This window comes from Vespula vulgaris, chromosome 1 (assembly GCF_905475345.1).
Source record: "Vespula vulgaris chromosome 1, iyVesVulg1.1, whole genome shotgun sequence".
Taxonomy (NCBI): Eukaryota; Metazoa; Arthropoda; class Insecta; order Hymenoptera; family Vespidae; genus Vespula; species Vespula vulgaris.
The window spans coordinates 17506875-17519756 of record NC_066586.1 but is presented as its reverse complement, the minus strand read 5'-3'; the positions used below and the strand labels follow the sequence as shown (position 1 = coordinate 17519756).

The 12882-nt window shown below is 36.1% G+C and overlaps 1 protein-coding gene across 3 annotated transcripts in view; it reads right to left on the bottom strand.

The window, feature by feature from the left end:
* Window positions 1–11689, bottom strand: part of LOC127061696 (protein pangolin, isoforms A/H/I/S-like) — a 141735-nt gene extending 130046 nt beyond the window's left edge. For all 3 annotated transcript variants that reach the window (XR_007780934.1, XM_050988950.1, XM_050988960.1), the window contains exons 1-2: window positions 11501–11689; window positions 11152–11230 (exon numbers count right to left, since the gene is read on the bottom strand). Coding sequence is in view for 2 of the 3 variants with exons in the window: in XM_050988950.1 (XP_050844907.1) it covers window positions 11152–11230; window positions 11501–11650 (229 nt within the window). In the remaining variant the exon portion in view is untranslated. The remainder of the gene's footprint in view (window positions 1–11151; window positions 11231–11500) is intronic.
* Window positions 11690–12882: the final 1193 nt, after the last annotated feature.

Genomic DNA, 12882 nt, shown 5'->3' with positions numbered 1-12882 from the left:
GGCATGGGTTCGTTTTGGATGTACCGTATCTCTCTCACGCGGCGGATATTACATTTAATAGCCGTGCTTTTTACCGCGCGCGTTACGACGACGAAATCCCCGCGTTATTATTGGCATCGATGCGTACGCCGATGGGAGATTATCGAATCGTAAATGGAATATTAAACCTCCTACCTCCGACGATTGATATTCCGTGTAAATAAAGTGGGCCGGATTTGATATGAGAGAAAGAGAGAAAGAGAGAGAGAGAGAGAGAGAGAGAGAGAGAAAGTCGCAAGAACGAACAATTTTGTAATAATTATTATTCGCTCTCGTTAATGAAAATCTATTATAAATTTTTTAACAGAAGATAAGAGAAAAAAATCTCATTCATTTAATAAATATTTCGTTTCCAATACGTTAATCCGATCGAATGGATTATTATTATAGTTCAACCTTTTTTCTCGATAATTTTGATATTAGACCTATCGGATAATTATTCTTAATATCGAATTAATTGGATTGTGTGTGTGTGTGTGTGTGTGTGTGTGTGTGTTTGCGTGTGATACGGTGATAGATATGGTGAAAGTGGTCTCTCAATCGTTTCAGATATTTACAAGACACGTTTTGTCACGAGCTGTACTTCAAATTTTTTCGATTATAAATTATACTTATTTTTTCTATGATCGTCATTACGTTACAAAAAAGAAAAATAAATCATTTTTATATAATTCAAATTCGAATATCGTAATGATATCCCGAAACGAAAAATATATGTATGATTTATGATTAGATCATTTTTATAATCATCGACGATTCATATACGTCAGAAAGAAGAAAGATGGAAGTGAAAATAGAAATTTATAAAATTATTCACACCTACGCCTATACAAAGATTTAAAGGGTCAACCTTTGAAAAAATGCTTTTCCTTCTCTAAAATAATATTTAAAGGAAATTATTTTTTCGTAGAAAATTTATAATTTGTTAATAATAATACTAATAATAATAATAATTAATTAATTAATTAATCGTAATAATAAGTAAAATGAAAAGTATTAGGGGATCGAAGAAAGAGAGTTTTCTCTAACAAAGAGTTTTCTTTAAAAAGTCTCTAACAAAGTTCTTGCACAGAATAACAATAGATCTATTGTTTATGAGATAGTTGTGAAGGAAATCTGGTTATAGTCTAAGCCGTATTTGTAATTCGCGCTCGAATCGAAAGAACCACGTGCTCGGCACGTGTCGAGTGACTCGAACACGCCGGATATCGTTCGGGTCGTTCCGCGAAAACAAAGTACCGGAAATTATCATTAGATATTTAAAACGCTACAGAGCTTTCTAATGGAACCCTTGTTAAGTGTGTTATATCTACTTAAAAAAAAAAAAGAGAAAAAAAAAACGAAATCTTCAGTGTTTCCCACCCTCACAAACAATAATAAACGCCATATTTACGAGCTCGTTCTAAAAATCATACAGGGATCTAAATATCGATCGCTCGTCTCATTTCATCGTCTTTATCGTCCGTACCGATAAAATCATTTTAAATTCGTTACGATAAATAAATAATTATTACATCTCATCCGTAACAATACTTTAACTATTCAATTTTTCTCTTCGACGATTTTAAATCTAATCTAAAAAAAAAAAAAAAAAGATTCAATTAAAAAAGTCTCGTATACAATACGTATGAATTTTTCCTTTGAAAAATATATTTACATACACATATACATATACATATATATAAGTACATACATATATATATATATATGAACATACATATATATATTAAAAAATATATATATATATTAAATGTTCGAATGTTTGCACGAGTCGAAATTTTAAGAGAAAGAAGATAGAAGAGGCAGGATCAACCTTCGGGGTATAGTTATAGTTGTCGAACCAAAGGAATATGGGTGGGGTAGTAACGTAGTCAGGATGAAAGAGGAAGAAGGAAGAAAGAGAAGAAGAAGAAGAAGAAGAAGAAGAAGAAGAAGAAGAAGAAGAGAAGGAAGAAGAGGAATGGAAGGAGGACCTTCTCTCTTCTCGGCCAAGCTCTCCGAATGCAAGAAGTCCGGCAGGTAGGCTCGTTAGCGAGCAGGTAGGTAGGGGTACACGGGGGTACAGGGAGTAGAAGGAAAGATAGAGAGAGAGAGAGAGAGAGAGAGAGAGAGAGAGAAAGAAAGAGAGAGAGAGAGAGAGAGAGAGAGCAGGATAGGTGTATAATGCTGACTGTAGTCGGTGTATCTGTATTCATATACCGGGTGTGTCATTCATTCGACGACTCATTGAAATTCCAACTTAACGGCTAATTTTACGACGCGTTCAAATAACCGAGTACTCGTTTTATCGATGATCGATTATTACTACACGGGTTTCTTTGTAAGAGAATGTAAAGAGGAAAAAAAGAGATTTTCTTAAGATTTAAAAAAAGAAAAAGAAAGAGAGAGGGAAGAAAAGGAAGGGAGAAAAAAGAAACAAGATCCTCCTTATGCCACCTCGTAAAAATCTTATAAGAACGGAATAACGATGAATCGGCGAAAGTGATAGTGCGTTGTTAAGTCAATCGTTTAATTAAAAACGATCGCGAAATCATTTCGAAGAAGTAAGAATCTTTCTTTCGTTGTTTTTTTTTTCGAACACCCAGTATGCTCAGGCGAGCGCAAGAAATGGGTGTGGGTTAGGTTCGAGAGGAGCTGAAGCAAGAGGAAGAGAGAGAGAACGAGCGAACGAACGAACGAACGAACGAACGAAGGAACGAACGAACGAGCGAGCGAACGAGCGAATGAACGAGAGAGAGAGAGAGAGAGAGAGAAGGACGTAGGAGACAGGCGTGAAGAGAGAGGAAAGAGAGAACTCGCTTGGGTGCCATGTGCATCGGTGAGCGGATACACATCGTGAGGTTCGGAGGGAAGGTATTCGGGCAAGTTCAGGGTGATGCAGCAGCCTTCCCTCTCCCTCACCTCTCTCTCACTCTCTCTCTCTCTCTCTTTCTCTCTCTCTTAGTCTCCAGAACTCGCCTCCTCGTTTCGCTCGCTATGCTCGCTCGACTCCTCTCGTCGATCCGAGTAGTCCCTCTCTACGTTGTCCCAGCTTCTATATCTTCTTTCTCTCTCTTTCTGTATCCTCGCTACACATCCTATAACTGAGAATGAGAAAGAGAGAGAGAGAGAGAGAGTCAGGCTCGTTTCGTTTCGTTTTTCGTCTCTCGGAAGGATAAGAAGACTACGCGGTTTGTTGCTCGAGGCGATCTAGGCGCCCAAGCTCGCTCTATCTTTCTCTCTTTCTCTTTCTTTCACACTCCAGAAGAGAACCGAACGTTATCTCTCTCTCTCTCGTTCGTTCGAAGCGAGCTAAGAGAGTTGGCCGCCTACACGCGAACTCGTCAATTACTTCGCACAACGAGACACATCGTTTCTGCCTGCTCGCGTTCGCATTCGCGTTTGCGTTCGCTCTCCGCGTTAGCGCGCGCGCGCGCGCGTGAGCTCTCTCTCTCTCTCTCTCTCTCTCTCTCTCTCTCTCTCTCTCTCTCTCTCTCTCTCTCTCTCTCTGCATACGATATTCACGAGTAAGTGCGATCCAGAGACGGCGGCGGATGCAGTTTCCAAGTAGCGACAAATCAGTCTGGTCTCTCTTGTACTCACACAACGATATACGAACAAATATCTACTGTTTTCTTTGTACAATCCTTCTCTCTCTCTCTCTCTCTCTCTCTTTTTCTCTTTGTCTATCTATTTTCTTTCTTACTTCTTCCCAATGTAAATTAAAAATAAAAATAAATTAAAAAAACGAAAAACGAAAAGGACTACATAAAATCGTAATATAAAATGTTTCGTAGCGATTAAAATAAGTACGTTTTAACTATTACGTACGCGTTTTACGTGTAATATATAAATTATTTTTCTCTAAAGATCCATCCTTATCTCTTTTACGTTCCAACATTAAATACCCCTGAAAATAATAATCGTCACTTACTCGATATCATTTACCGTGCGTTTTTAAGAAGCCGAGATTGAAAGTTGCATTTTCGCTACTGTTATACTGCTACTAAAATATTACTACTGCTACTACTACTACTACTACTGTTACATCGTTAACCAGAGATTTCAATGGAATAGTCGTTGAAAGATTCTACCAACGCGAGTAAATAATAATCGTTTATCATACTAAACTAATCTTCCTCCACTCTCCCTCGATCTCCGTCACCATTATCATCATCATCATCATCATCATCGTCGTATTCGTTGGAAACGATTAGTTGTTCTCATCTTCATTTTCTTTGTTTACATATGTAAGTGTACAGATACGTATGTGTGTGTACGTGAATATGTCGATCTTCATTTGCCAATCTACCAATCACCAAAGAGAGAGAGAAAGAAAGATAGAGAGAGATAGGAGAGGAGGCCCTAGTAAATACGGTGATTAGTATTAACTCATCCTGTCCCTCTTGGAATTTCGTTTTGAAAAGAATTTTTGTTCTATGTTCTCCTCCCTTCCTTCATTCCTTCGTTCCTTCCTTCCTTCCATCCTTCTACACCACTATACCACCATCACTACTACTATCATCATCGTGTATGCGTGTATCGTATATACACCGAAAAGAGGAATTAACGTGGTCCGCGCTTTCTGCTTTTGTACTTTTCTCTCCGTTATTACAGGGACGAGTAGAGAACGTTTCTCTTTCTCTTCCTCTTTCTCTTTTTCTTTCTCTTTCTCTTTCTCTTTCTCTTTCTCTATCTTATACTCCGACCGCACACACGCGATATATCTCACGAAATTACAGACGGAATTTTTCGAAGCAACGTAGAAGCCTCTTTAAGAAACATAAGGAGGACGCAAACTGGTTTTCGAATCTCGTTCGGAGGGAATTTTAAAAAACGCAGCTCCCCTCTATTTCTCTTTCTCTCTCTTTTGTCCACTTAGACAGTAGGAAAGAACAGTTTTTATTTTCTCTCTCTCTCTCTCTCTTTTTTTTTCGTAGAATTTATTTATTTATTTTGTTTTTTTTTCCCTCCTCGTTAACGGTAGACAAAAAAAGAACATAAAGAGAAACGCAATCGATATGAAATAAAACCCAAAATCCTCAAGAAATCAATTTTGTTATTGATCCAACAAAATAAACAAATATATTTTTCATACTTTTGAATTATTCGGAACACGGATATCTCGAGCAAGATACATCGTGTGGCTTGATGGATTGGCGGGTCAATCAGAGACGGACTATTTTTCGTAGAACATCATTGATGGAACAACAAATGAAAAAAAAAAGAGAAAAAAAACAAACACAAAAATCAATAAAAAATTAAACAAACCCCGAACAATTCATATCAATTTGTGATAAATCCAAGAAAAAAGAATTATATATATATACACACATATATTTGATATCTTTTTAATTATTCCAAATCACGATATATCCATTGACATGGTAGAGATCGGTGCCATGGGATAAATTTGAAAAATGAATCCTTTCTTTTTTTTTAACAAAGCGTGTAATACCAAAAATGATCCTGGAAAAATGAACTCGTGGAAGAAACTAGTTTGAATGCGAACAAAAAAAATAAAATAAAACGGAATAAAATAAAATAAAAAAAATGAAATAAAGGGTAGAAAAAGGGAGAAAAAAGGATTAAAAAAAAAAAAGAAAAGAAAGATGTAGAAAAAAAAAAGGATCTTCGGTGAAGTAATCGACGGGAAGATTAATCTCACCTCAACCTTCTTTCGCTTTCCTCGAAGCACCGTAATTAACCACTTAAGCGATTACGAAGCAACCCGCGACGTACATACTTACATATAACGTACTCTCCGCGTGTTTCTTTGAAAGCGAGAACGAAACCTTCGCTTTCGCTCGACAAACAACACAACGGATGCACCGTAACAAGTAGCATAGTAGTACAGTATAGCATAGTATAGTATAATATAGTATAGTAGTAACGTAAATGACGCAAGTTTCCTAACGAATTTTCCTAACGACATTTTCATTATATTTCCTTTACACGAAATCGATATCTATCTTCTTTACGAATCGTCGATAAATAATTAATAAAAATAACAATAATCGAGAGAAAGAGAAGGGTTAACGGGGAGAGAAGAAACCCTTCAATCCAAAAGAAAATTTCAAGCGTTAACTTCTTACGGACTCCTCGATGACAATAATAATTAAAAACTATTCTTCTAATTCTTTTACTACGTTCAAAAATTTGTTTTTGCGAAGATGCCGAACGAATTTTTTCAAAAGATTTTTTTTTTACTGATCGAAATGAAGAACTACAATATCTCCGACTTACGATTCATACATTTGCAACAATTACTTCTTTAAAAAATAATAATAATAATAATAATAATAATAATAATAATAATAATAATTAAGAAATTATTTCTTAAATCTATCAATCTAATCTAAAATTTAGAAGGTCTGAAGATGTTCTAAGAATTTTTTGGTAAGACTCACTCGCCGAAAGACACGTGTCGGAAATACGATGACCCCAATTTAAAGTTTTCGATACTCGTAAAAAATTTTATGGAGATTAAGGGATAATAATAATAACAATAACAACAACAACAATAATAATAATAATAATTTTCAAGGAGAGTCAAATTTCGACGAGATCGTTTAAGATCTGAACGAACGAAACGCGTTCGACTTTTAAAATAAATACCGAAATTATTTCGAGACACAAATCTCGAACGTTCTCTCGTAGAGAGAGAAAGAGAGAAAGAGACACGTGTCTAAAAGTTAGCAGCAGCTTTGATCGGCGTTGAACAACGCGTTACTCATTAAAATGTTTTGGCAACATGCTCGACACTGTGTACCGTGCGACAGGACTCGATTTGTCAGTGACATACACATATACATACGTACATTCATATGTATGTACAACACACACACACACACACACACACACACACACATAACACTCATACATATTTATACGTATATACGTGTTACGTACGATATACAAAGAGATCTATCCAACTGAAGTAAAAAAACGTAAATCAGTTAAAAAAGAAAAGAAAAGAATAGAAAAGAAACAAAGAAAGAAGAATGAAAGAAAGAAATCTTTCGGTCATGGTATATATACAAATTGACCACCGTATCATTTTCAATTTATTTTGCCGTATTTCGTATGTAATTTATGAGAACCAAACGAGATCCGTCATGAATTCTTTTTTGTTTTTCAAATTGTTGGTCTATTCTCCTTTTCTCTCAATTGTATTTATTCTCTCTTTCTATACAATGGATTCTTCTCTGTTCCCACCGTCAATGCGACCATTCGCTCTCTTCGGAAAACATGGGAATTCGGATCGATGCCCATCTAATTATACGTGTGATATTAAGCATAATGTTATCCCTTCGTAACGAGCTCGATGGAAATCAAATCAACTTGGATGTCAAACGATTCGAATAAAGCCACCAACTTGATAGATATATGAATAATTAAAAAAAATAATATATACATACATATATATATATATACATATATAATACTATATATCTATATTTAATTATATATAATATATATATATATATATATTTAATTATACAAAATTATTTCAGAAATCAAATAAAAAAGCTAACAATAAAATTATTTATTATTGAAAGTTGAGAGACAAATGATATATACATACATATCAATTCTGAATAATTAAAAACTATACATATCAATATATATATATATATATATATATATACATACATATAAAAATTATTCAGAATTATTGATTGAATTATTAAACAATCAAATAAAAAAAGAAGACAATAAAATTATTATTATTTTACCGTCGAAAGTCGAGAGGTTAATGATCGAGACGATTCAAGATGGACGCCAAGAAACATATCAAGAAAGTAAAATTGACAGACGCTCAAGTTAACGAGCGAATCAAACATATTTTTTTCTTAAATATTCAAAATCGAAAAGATGAAAAGTAACAACGACGTTGAATTCAAAATAATTTCTTCCGAAATATCTAACCACTCCTCTGCTCTCTCTCTCTGATTCTTTCACTTTCTCTATTTACAATGGTCAATAACTCCATAGCACGATCTCGTGAGTTATCGGATTGGCGTTCGAACCGATCGAGGTATCTTCGTCGTTAGTTCGATTCTTATCGCGTCTCGATCGTTCTTAAACGACGTTAATCGAAGAAATCGAGTCGAGATATCCTCGGCTATCTCTTCGGAACAGACAACCTTATCAGATCGTTCGGTATGTCAAGGAGGACGACGGAAATGGCGCCTTCCGATGTCGAGCTCCACGAGATAGAAAGAAAAAGAGGTAGACGGAAAGAGATAGATAGATAGATAGATAGATAGATAGATAGATAGATAGAGAAAGAAAGAGAGAGAAAGAGATAAAACATAAACGATTTTCACGCCCGAAGGCAAATCGACAATTTGAAAACGTGTTCGAGGCGTTTCTCTCGAAACTGACGCGAACTGGACTGGATTCCTCTTGCTTTCTCTCTTTCTCTCTCTCTCTCTTTTTTATTTTAACTTTATCTCTTTCACGTAGAACGATCAAAACGAGAAGATTTGCGACGTTGAAAGTCTCAAGGAACAGTAGATTGACGTGAAATTAAATTGGAAAATAACTAGGATCTAACGAGTTACGTTAGTTTTCCTGATAACACGATTAACGTTATTAACGTTAAATCTAGTCCTACACGCGTAATCCGTATTAATTTATCAAGCACTGTTATATATACATCCTTCGGTGACTTTATATGCTATCATTCGATTTGAAAGATAGAGACAAGTGTTATGGTGGAATCGTAATCGAGACGTCGATTCGTATTATATAGATACGTTAGGATCGTCAAGAAGTTTATTACCGCTAACTGATAATTCATTTCTATTGCATTCAAAGAGATCTTATGTGCGTCTCTTTGATGTTTGTGTGTGTGTGTTTGACTATTATCGAATATAAAAATTGTATTGAAAAAATTATGAAAATGTAATTGTAAAAATAATGATAACGCGAATTACAATGTTTAATTTTCAAAGTTCTACTCTTACGATTATATTTATACTTTTCAGATTATTATTATTATTATTAACAACGATAATTCATTCGATCTCGATTTCACTATCGAAACGTTAATGATTTTTCTTACGTATACCAGACATTATCGTTGAGTAAAATGTATCAATGATCGTAAAAATTTACGTCAAAATTTGTTATCTTCCTTATCTTTCTTTCTTTTTTTTTTTTACGTACAGATCGATGACCGACAACTTCGCAGATAATTTTAAAGATCGATCGCACATTCTTTTTCTTCTTCGCGATCAATTCGAATTAATACTTCATACCGATAGTAAATGTATCGAATTACAGTAGTAAATAACTTGTTAAGCACGTTCAACGATTACTTATAATTGAAAACATCTGCATGAAAAGAAGATTGCTTCAAACGAAAAAAAAAAAAAAAAGAAAAGAAAAAAGTATAGCTTATTAGAGAGAAAGAAGAAGAAAAAAAAATGCAATAACAAATTAGCAAACACATAAATTTCCCACATACGCGTAATAAGAAATGGCAAAAGATATTATAGATTAATTAGATAATAGGTTGGGCGATCAAGAGGGTTGATAATAATATCCTGACGATTTCGATATCGAAACAAAGGCACCTTTTAGTATTCCAGTCGAACGATAATGGTTCGACGAATCGATCGGTACGTTTCTCTTTGAAACGAGATGTACGTACATACGTACGTATGTATGCATATACGTAAATGTACGTAAATGTACATACGTATCTACCTGTCTCTACTACTATAAAATACATACACGAGCCACGTGCTCGAAAGTACTTTTTCGTGGAATTCTCGGTTAATCGAATAATTCGTGGACGCGCGCTTCCGCTCTCGTAGTCACGATGAGAGGAACAAACACATACTACTATACATATATAGTATGTTATCTCAGGGTAACGTAACGCGTTTATTACGGAGACGAGTTAATTTTTCAACGATCTGGAAAGGAATCGACTTAGCGTCCGAGGAATAAGATTATTTAGAGGAAAATGAATAAAATTTTCTTTTTAATTAACGGCTTCTCTATTTCTCCTCTCTTTCTCTCTTTCTCTCTCTCTCTCTCTCTCTATTTCTCTTTCTTTTTTTTTTTTTTAAATCCGTCTCTCTGTCTCTCTTTCCAGGCGACGATGTTACGCTCGGTTAGACATAACGTCGTTTCTTTCATCGAGTTTTTACCATAAATCGGCGACGCACATACACGTGTACTCTGAGAGGACTCTCATACGAACGTTTAAAACTTTGGAAAAAAAAAAGAAGTAAAAGAGAAAGGGAAATAATCAAAAAGAGAAAAATAGAAAGAAAGAAAGAAAGAAAAAAGAAAGAAAAGAGACAAACAAAAATATTGCAAAATCCGGGTGTCCAGTTTTCCTCGCCGGAAAGTTCAAAGGGACACCTTCCAAGGCATTAAAACGATTGAACGCGTGGAGTCCATTAGTTGCCGTCGTCGACATACGTATACCAATTATGCCAAAGAGAAAGAGAGAACAATAAGATCGGTTTACCGAAAAAGAGTAGGAAACAACTTTTCTTTGCTGTAATTGGTTACTATTTAAACGACAAAAAAAAAAAAAAAAAAGAAAAAAAAAATTATACATTACATACATTTCAAATACGAACAAAAAGAAAAGCCGCTTAACAATTCCACCAATTTTAAGTCTCAAACAAAAAAAAAAAAAAAAAAAAAAAAAAAAAGAAAGTTAATAACGTAAACGGAATTCGTCCATCTTAAAGAACTTAATAATAGACGAGATATTAAAATTCGTAGGACGATTCGTAAAACGATAAAAATACATACTCGCGTTCGACGCACGGTACGCCTATCTCAAAAAACATAACGTCGTATTTGATTCGAAGAGAAAGAAAGAGAGAAGGAAATGAAGAAACAAAACGAAAAAAGAAAAGACTAAATAAATAAATAAATAAATAAAAACATCACAATGCGGTAAAAATAAAAAATGGAGATAAAAATTGTACGAGAAAAAAAATAAAAAAGAGAAAAAAAAGAAAAAGAAAATGTGTCCGTGAGCGTACGCACGTACAAGAAGTACCTACGCGTACCTGCTACGTACGTATGCATATTAAATACACAAACGTCCGAGAGAAAAAAAAAAGAAATATAAGAATTTGTTCGAGGACTTACCAAAAACGGGACTGAGGTCGGACCTGGCCGACGTCTTGCCCGTCGTAGCGTAGCTCCCAGCGGCGAGCGAGCCCTTTTCCTGCAACAACACACACACATCATCGTCCTTATGGGATGGTGTCCCGTCTCTCCCGGTAATTATAGAAGAATGACGTAGGACGTAGTTGTATTGATGATGAGGATGAAGACTAGTAGTAGTATTATTATTACTACTAGAAGTAGTAGTAGTAGTAGTAGTAGTGCTAGTAGTAGTAGTAGTAGTAGTAGTGCTAGTAGTGGTAGTAGTAGTAGTAGTAGTAGTAGTAAGAGGTGTATGATGATGATAATGATGATGATTATCGTAGCGCACCTCGGACTCCGTAAGGTCGATGAGGGAGCTCTTCTCTTCGGTGAGGTTTTCCGAGGACCTCTTCTCGTCCTCACCCTCATCCTTGAAAACCTTGACCTCGTCCTCGCTACCGAGATCGTCGCCGCCGCCGCTGCTGCTGACGTGCGGCATTATTGCGGGCCGGGCGACGGCCACCGTCGTCGTCGTCGTCGTCTTTCTTTTTATTATTATTCTTAATTCTTCTTCTTCCTCCTCCTCTACTCCTTCCTCTACTATTTTTTGTCGTTTTCCTTCACTTTACTCCTCCGCCTTTTATTCTTACTTTAAAACTTTTACTTTTCACTTCTCTTTCTCAATCTTTCTCTCTCTCTCTCTTATCCTCTTCTTCCACAATCTTTTTCTTCTCTTCCTCGTCGTCCTCCCTCGCAACAACAATAACCAACAAGGATAATAATAATAATAATAATGATGATAATAATGAGAGTAATAATAGTAGTAGTAGTAGTGGTAGTAGTAGTAGTAGTAGTAGTAGTAGTAGTAGTAGTAATAGTAATAATAGTAATAATAGTAATAATAATGATAATAATGATAATAATAATAATAATAATAATGATAACAACAACAACAACAACGACGACGACGACAGAATGACGACGGCGACGATGATGACAATGACGATGACAACGATAACAACAACAACGACGAGAGGAAGAAGAACGAAAAGCACAAAAACTACAACGACGACGACGACGATTTCCTTTGTAATCGTCGAAACGATCACCAACAACGCAACGTCGTGACGACGAATGATCTTCGTGTATCGTTAATACGATCCTCGTTGTTTGGATGACGACGACGAAGAACAACGATGGTAACGATGACGTCGATGATCCCACTGATGCTGTTGTCGTTGTTATTAATGCTGTTGCTACTGTTGTTGTTGTTGTTGTTGTTGTCGTTGTTGTTGTTGTATTTTCGCGCTTATTCTCTCTCTCGGCCCTTTCCTCCCTTTACGAGGGCCGACGTCAAACAGAGAGGAGGAACGAGAGAGGAGAGAGCGCGTGGTGCGATGACCGTTACGGTGCGAACGGTGTGTTGGGGTTGGAGTTTTGAAGAGAAGGGGTGGGGGGAGAAGAGAGAGAGTGGGGAGTAGCAGTAGTAGGAGGAGGTGGAAGAGAGGAGGGGAGGGGAGAAGGGACGACGATAGGTGGCGGGTGGGTGGTCGGTCGGTCGGTTGTCGCGGCGAACGCCCGAACTTGGAGGGGGAGGGAGGGAAGGAGAGAGAGAGAAGCCGAGGCGGGAAATTCGAATCTGTCGTTCTCTCTCTCTTTCTCTCTCTCTCTCTCTTTCTTTCTTTCTTCTCTTTCTTTCTCTACAGCTCCTCTCTCTCTATACGTTGCTTC